This window comes from Nansenia antarctica (assembly GCF_963989245.1).
Source record: "Nansenia antarctica genome assembly, chromosome: 12".
NCBI lineage: Eukaryota > Metazoa > Chordata > Actinopteri > Argentiniformes > Microstomatidae > Nansenia > Nansenia antarctica.
The window spans coordinates 3,650,008-3,658,129 of NC_137682.1; the positions used below are offsets into that span (position 1 = coordinate 3,650,008).

The 8,122-nt window shown below is 42.1% G+C and overlaps 1 protein-coding gene across 1 annotated transcript in view; it reads left to right on the top strand.

Moving 5' to 3' along the window:
- LOC308168809 (carboxyl-terminal PDZ ligand of neuronal nitric oxide synthase protein-like) overlaps positions 1-8,122 on the top strand; it is a gene marked incomplete at both ends in the record, with an annotated part of 19,219 nt that continues 11,097 nt past the window's right edge. Inside the window, 5 exons of the mRNA XM_080543453.1 lie at positions 1-105; positions 448-519; positions 4,643-4,735; positions 5,168-5,226; positions 7,150-7,258. Of these exons, the coding sequence (XP_080399579.1) occupies positions 1-105; positions 448-519; positions 4,643-4,735; positions 5,168-5,226; positions 7,150-7,258 (438 nt within the window). The remainder of the gene's footprint in view (positions 106-447; positions 520-4,642; positions 4,736-5,167; positions 5,227-7,149; positions 7,259-8,122) is intronic.

Genomic DNA, 8,122 nt, shown 5'->3' on the forward strand with positions numbered 1-8,122 from the left:
ATGCCAGGGATAACAAAGTATAATTTAGTAGATGATGCCCAGGATCTGAGAATCCCCATGCACAACGAGGAGGTGTTCCAGCATGGAGTCTGTTTCGAGGCAAAGGTAAGAGCCAGGGACTGGTTGTCAGTGATGAGGAATACATGTAGGCTGTACTGGACTCACCCGGTGCGCTCAAAATAAACGCAACTCTCCAAAATTATATTGTCATAATATGATCATGAGAGATTGTACAATGTTGTGATTTAATTCTGATATGCATAGGCTAGATTTGCATGATACATTCAAGGGAACCTTGAAATAATTTACCTACGGTATGGTTGGCTTGGCTGCAGTATATAGCGATTGTTTGCAATTCGGATGTCCATACAACAACTGATGACACTAAATGAAAATAACTCGCACTTATATACATACATATCTGAACTTTTCTTCTGTGAATTGCAGTACATTGGCAGTTTGGAGGTAGCGCGTCCGAATAGCCGAATGGAGATAGTCGCTGCAATGAGGAGAATACGGGTAAGGGACTCAACAACATTGGGCTCCTTGGGTTTAAATGTTTTAATAGTCATGTATGGACTTTCTCTAAACATGCCTCTGTTTATGAGAGATGAAGTGACAATTTTACCTATAGAAAAAAGATCTAGATCTAGATGTGTAGCTACAGTAGTTGTCTCCTCATTGAGATGCTTTTCATAATGTTTTTTCTCAGTGGGAATATTTCACATACATTTCACCTGGATATCAAGACAGGTCATTGGCTTTACAGGATAGGCTACTGCAGTGGCCTAGAGTATTATACAGTATAAGAGAGGATTTAGCTGCATAGTCAGATGGGCGATGGCCAAATGATACATCTCATCTAGTGAATCACTAGAGGCTGGACAGATCTTCAATGACACCAAGGGACAAACTTCTAAGGGAAGTGGAGAGGGATGTCATGACGTTAGAATTATAAGGTTCTATCTCCATTTTTGTCAAAATTGAGTTTTTTACATCATCTGATCCATTAGGTGTTTATTAATGCCTGTGTTGTGTTCTTTTTTAAATGTTGACATTTTTGAGTTAGTAATTAATAAAATACAAAGGTTCCATCTAACAAAACATAATGGAATGTAAAAACTTTGACGCTCAATATCTCTGAACTACCCTAAACGGAGATAGAACCTTATAATTCTAAGCTCACAATGTCTCTCTATGTGAATATAATAACATCGTCCCTATCGCGACGACTCTCCACGCCACTCTATCCCACCTGGAGAGGGGAAACAGCTACGCGAGACTGCTCTTTGTGGACTTCAGCTCTGCCTTCAACACCATCCTTCCAGACAGGCTAGTGACCAAACTACTAGACCTGGGACTATCACACTCTATATGTGCATGGATCAAAGACTTCCTGACCGACCGCCCCCAGAGGGTGCGGGTGGGCTCCCACACCTCCACAGCCCTCAGACTCAGCACTGGGTCCCCCCAGGGCTGCGTGCTAAGCCCCATCCTCTACAACCTCTACACCTACGACTTCACCCCCGTCCACCCCAGCAACTCCATCGTAAAGTTTGCAGACGACACCACCGTGGTGGGCTGCATCTCGGGGGGGGACGAGGCGGCGTACAGGGATGAGGTAGAGCAACTGAGCAAGCTGTGTAAGGTTAACAACCTGCTGCTGAACAAGTCAAAGACCCAGGAAATCATCGTGGACTTCAGGAGGAAAAAGTCTGAGGTCCAGCCCCTGCTCATCGACGGAGAGAGCGTGGAGAGAGTCTCAGCCCTCCGATTCCTGGGGGTGCACATACAGGATGACCTGTCCTGGAAGAACAACACAGCAGCCACCATAAAGAAGGCACAACAGCGGCTCTACTTCCTGAGAGTCCTCAGGAAGGAACACAACAAGCAGGAGATAATGGTGGCCTACTACCGCGGCGCAGTGGAGAGCATCCTCACCTACGGCATCTGCAACTGGTTCTCCAGCTGCACAACCGCGGAGAGAAATGCGCTACAGAGAGTCGTGAGAACAGCCCAGAAGATCACCGGCGCCCCCCTCCCCTCTCTGGAAGAGCTGTACAACACACGCTGTCTCAGGAAGGCCTCCAAGATCTCCAGAGACCCAACCCACCCTGGGTACGAACACTTTGCCCGGCTGCCCTCGAAAAGGCGGTACAGGACCATGGCCGCAAGGACAAACAGACTGAAGCACAGCTTCTACCCCAGGGCCATCCAGGCCCTGAACACAGCAAAGACCTAGGTTCTGGGCCCTGGACAGTCTGGACGGATTGATGGCAGCTGCTGGACTGAAAAAATCAGGTGTAGTGCTGAGGCACAAATATGTACATTTCAAGCCTGCAAACTGCGACACTTTAAATGAATGTGCAATAACACTATGTGCAATATGACAACCCTAGTCGTCTATCTGTACAGTATAGTATAGTGGATAGTGTACATAGCCTTTATTTATGTAAACCAGCTCCTTTCCCTTCTTGTGTTTTTTTCTTCTTTTTTTTTTCTTTCCTAGCACCAGGGGAGCCACCCCTCCTAAATTTCCAAATTTCGTTGTTTGGTACCTGTACTATAGCAATGACAATAAAGACCATTCATTCATTCATTCAAGTGTTTATTGACACCACTGGACCCAGTTCTCTCATTGGCACATAGCATCATGTTTCTCTATGGTGCGATAATTGCATTATATTGATGGACATATACAGTATTTACAACCATTTATAGTTGTATTGAGTATCCTTCCAAAATATGGGAGCCACCTCCTTCTATGTTCCACTTCATTTCCTACTGTCAGGAGTGGGTGTATGAGATGAATGGGTCAGTGTTGTCCCAGAGTCCATGGGCTGTGTGTGTCTGCATTTCTGCATTCATGCGTGCGCATGTGTGTCCATGGGCAGTGTGTGGGTGTTGCAGGAGCAGGAATGCCCTGACAGAAACTCATCATCAGTGAGGGTGTCCAGTCCTCATCCTGCACTAGAAGTCTGGTCAGATATGCCTTGACTTCCATACACACACATGGACTTGCTAACATAGTGGGATGTCGTGAGCTTAGAACGATAAGGTTCTATCTCCGTTTAGGGTAGTTCAGAGATATTGAGCGTCAAAGTTTTTACATTCCATTATGTTTTGTGAGATGGAACCTTTGTATTTTATTAATTACTAACTCAGAAAAAATGTCAACATTTTAAAAATAACACCACACAGGCATTAATAAACACCTAATGGATCAGATTATGTAAAAATAGAACCTTATAATTCTAACGTCACGATGTGTATAGAGTGGGTGTTACTTATTACCTCCAGTAAGGTGAGGTTCACTTCACAGGTTTGTTATTTATCTCTTGTGTCAAGTCTGTATTAAATGCGCTGTTCTGGTACATTGCAAATTTAGTATGAAGTATTTCTATTGAGTTTTCTACTCTAGGCATGTCATGGAAACATTGCATATTTATGAGCCATATCCCCACAATATCCCATCCCATTAAAGCACTTTTTGGAACTGCAGGGACACATCAAGCCTGCGTTGTTGACATGAGATGTTGGAGGAGAAGAAAAACGTCCTCATTTGATCAATCAAAGTCCTCCTTTGATCAATTAGACATTGGATGTTGTATTCCTTGTTTGGAGCAATACATGTTTCTTTCAGATACATATTTGTCCTTTAGATGACTGGCCCTGATGGCTGTCCCTTTGACTGCATTAGAGGCTGTGTTCACAGTTCTAATACAAACACTGGCGGACTCAGGGGGGGGCAGGGGGGGCGACTGCCCCTCCTGGTGCCCCCACGGTTGAAAAACGTCTCTCTTAAGTGCCCTTTTGAGTGGCAAAAATGCCCCTTTGAGTGGCGAAAATGAGAGGACGTGCCCTATTGGTGCCCCTCCAATGGTCTAAACTTGACCATGTGCGCTGATGGGGTCCCATGTTGTGCAGTAGGTGCCCTTTTTTTCTTTTCGCCCCCCCTGCCCTTCAAACAGCCTGAGTCCGCCACTGAATACAAATCAAGCGGAAGGATTAAAGTCTCATGGAAGACTGCTTATTGTCTTCATGCCTGCTCCACTCCGGGAGGTAAAAGAAGACTTGGAGGCTGTTGCTGTTGCAGCTGTAAAAACAGACGTTGCCAGTTGTATACCGCCTCAAATGGATGGCCTTGTGTTTACTTAAACGGTGATTGATTCTGGTCTTGTTGCTACAGTAGCTAGTATTAGCATTAGTATGTCTTGTAGGTACAGAAATGCGGAATACTTTCCTAACCCAAATGTACATGTTTACCTCTTTACATCTCCCCAGGACAAGAAACTATATGACAGGGTCTGGTGAAAAAGTCTCCAAGTAGGGCAAGGTCATTTTTCAGTTTTATAACATTTGTTATTCATTTATTCATTTATTTACATATTATGAAAGTGCAGATGATCAAATGATGTGTCATACATTGAAATCTGAAAAGTTAAAACAGATTAATGCAGATTTGCCCGACATGCAGATCTTCTCACCAGACCGTGTCACATAATATGAAATATTATTTCTTGTTCTGTATAAACCGAGGTTGATATGAGTTGTATGTATAACCACATCTACTAGTAGATCCCGTAGGTTGTTTTATGTTAAGTTTCCTGTCAAATATTTTACATTTTCATGTTATCCACAGTATGAATTCAAACTCAAGAACATAAAAAAGAAGAAAGTCAACATAATAGTGTCTGCGGATGGTGTAAGAGTGGTTTTGCGGAAGAAGAAAAAGGTAGGTCTTGTACAGTATAATGTACAGTATGTGTTTGGTGGTCTTGTTTAGTGTCCACTCATATTGCAAACATCACTTAATGTAGGCCTATCATAAACACGTCAAACAGTAAGTCTTGTCCACTAGCTGTGATCTGATTCTCTACCCTGATTCTCTACAGCAGTGGTTCTCAACCCTCTCCTCGGGGCGCCCCAGCCGCACCACATGATCTGTTTGATCTGTTCCACCACCAGCACACCTGATTCAACTAATCAAGTACAAACATTGCTTTGTACTTGATTAGTTGAATCAGGTGAGCTGGTGGTGGAACAGATCAAACAGATTATGTGGTGCGGCTGGGGTGCCCCGAGGAGAGGGTTGAGAACCACTGCTCTAATGTATCGGCCAGAAGCCTGAGTGTTGTCCTGTTGTCCTGTTGTCGTCCCTCTCTAGAGAAGAGAGTGGTCGTGGGACGACAGCACCGTCATGGTTACTCAGGACCCCATCTACAGGTAGGGAGAACGACAAGTGCACGACAAGTGCTTACAGTGCATTCAGAAAGCATTTTTGTTGTGTTATAGACTAAATTTAAAATTGATTACATTAAAAACAAATAAACACATTTCCAGCCACTTTCTTTGCTGTATGACTTTAAGTCATTGTTGCAAACACAATTGTGGATATGAGATAGATACATTTTCCATTAAGGGATTATTTTTGGCCACTTGGTTAAAGACCCATTTTGTAGAGTGACTGAGATGATGTTGTCCCATCGACTGTGCTTTCTCCTCCACCATTCAACTTTGAACTCTTGATTTTTGTAAAAAAGAAAATCAGTCTGCTTCAGTTTTGCTTGCATTTTAGCTCATTTTAAGAGTGTCATTGCAAAGGGTCTGAATACTTATGTACATGAGGTATTTCTGAATTGTGTGTGGATTGATGGCAAATTATTACATTTAATTAATCAAATGTTATCCATGTTAAATTGAGGCTATAACACAACAAAAAAGTTAAAGGGTCTGAATACTTTCCAAATGCACTGTATATATATATATATATATCTATACGTATATGTTTTTTTTGTTTTTCATATATACTGTATTAGCTAGTAGCTGCAACGTTTGCAGGAAAAGTGCTATACAAATAAAGGTTATAATTATTATTATTAGGGATGCACCGAATAGAAAATTCTTGGCCGAAGCCGAATTTAAGGAAACATTTGACCGAATACCGAATGCGTACCGGCAGTTTTTCATTTATTTTTGTACCATTGCATAAATTAAATAAATGTTCCTTTTTATTCATGCTTTTCAAAGAAAACAAACTTTTATTGATCACTTTTATTGAACATTCTAGCAGACATTAGGCTATAGCCTACCAACAAAGCACAATAACTGAAAATATATAAATAAATAAATAAATAAGAACAGCATTGCACTGTTGTCGCGTCATCAAAAACGTCTACTCAGGGTTTTTCCTGACACAAAGTGACAGTAGTCATTGTTAATGACAGTAGTACCATGTCAGTCCAAAACCTATTGTTGACTGTCTGATCAATAGAACTTTTCAGCGATTGAAAACCCTGATATACTTCAAAACACATCATTTTGCAAATAATACATAAAAAATAGTACGATCGTCAGAGTTTTATCAAGAGCAAGAAATATGACGGAGAGGGCCGCCTCATAATTCTCTTTGCAGGAAAAACCCTGCTACTATTCGCCTGTATAACCCTGCTACTATTCACCTGTATAACCCTGCTACTATTCACCTGTATAACCCTGCTACTATTCACCTGTATAACCCTGCTACTATTCACCTGTATAACCCTGCTACTATTCACCTGTATAACCCTGCTACTATTCACCTGTATAACCCTGCTACTATTCACCTGTATAACCCTGCTACTATTCACCTGTATAACCCTGCTACTATTCGCCTGTATAACCCTGCTACTATTCGGTGGTAAACATTCGGTCTTCTCACACATTCGTACGAATAATCGAATGTACTTTTTTTGCTATTATTCGGCCGAATACATTCGGTGGCCGAATCTTCGGTGCATCTCTAATATATATGTTTTTACGGCATTTCTGCTGTATTGGGATAGAGACAGTACAGATTGACAGGAAGGATGTGTGAGAGAGAGGAAGGATGACATGCAAGGTAGGTCGATGGCTGGAATCGAACCAGGGACCCTGCGATTATGTGGCATGTGCCTTAGTGAGCTACACCACCCAGGCGCCCCCAACTAAAAGATTTCAATGCAATATTCAGGTGCAAGATGTACCAACAGTCACCCTCTGTTCAAGAAACAACTTTAACTTGGAACTCCCGATAGTTATTTCTATGTAGCCAAAGTATTATGATCCATGTTTGGATATTTAAATGGCATTGTCATGACTGTCTGATTCATTTCCATCCATTTTATACAGGATATTTTATGTGTCACATGATGCCCAGGACTTGAAGATCTTTAGTTACATTTCCAGAGACGGGCAGAGCAATATATTCCGTTGTAACGTCTTCAAGTCCAAGAGGAAGGTAAGACGGCATCTTGTCCACCTAGTAGTGTAGGTAACATAGACATGGCTGTTCTAGTGTCAACTGTCACTTAGATCCAACTGTCACTTTCAAATTAACCTCAAGATTCCTGTATATACCCTGAGTGTAGTTCCATTGATTGCTGAACCTGACCATGACCTCAGGACAGTCATCATTCATTTAAGGACTTAGTTATCTACGGCTCTAATTAACCTTATCAGCTTCACTGCAGCCCTTTACAAGCTTGTTTCTGATTAATTACTCTGGAAATAATAAGGTCATCTGAAGTGTGACACAGATAAGTCTATATTCTATTAGATAGAAACTCCCTCACACACATGAACCCCTGATGGATTTACGAGCAAGCTCTCTGGATTTTTACAGATCCCTGCATGGAAAAAAATGCTTGTGAAAATATAAGGCGGCATGCACCTTGTCATAGCTGCATATCAAACAGGGCCAAATTGCCTCAGAACAAAGATGCAGCACACCACTGAGGTTGACTACCCCATCTCTTCTCCATGGATACCAGACAGACAGACAGTGACTGAGTGAAGCAGAATACTAATGCCACGCTGGGAGGAGTGAAGAAAGAGAGAGGAGAGTGGCTTTAATTCGGTACTTAATGACGCTTTCAGCTACAAACATCCGCTATCTAACCAGTCGTCACAAGAAGCGGTGCCTCCAGCCTTGAAACCCTTATCTTGGGCTTCCAGCTTCCAGGTTCCCAAGTGAAGCTGGGAAGATGGACCCACTGATACTGGTGTTGATAAACTAGCTCTCGTGTTAAGCCTCTGTCGTGGATTAATAACGAGACTCAAGATAGGATCTTGCTTTAAATCTAGGTATAATATTTATTAAAGA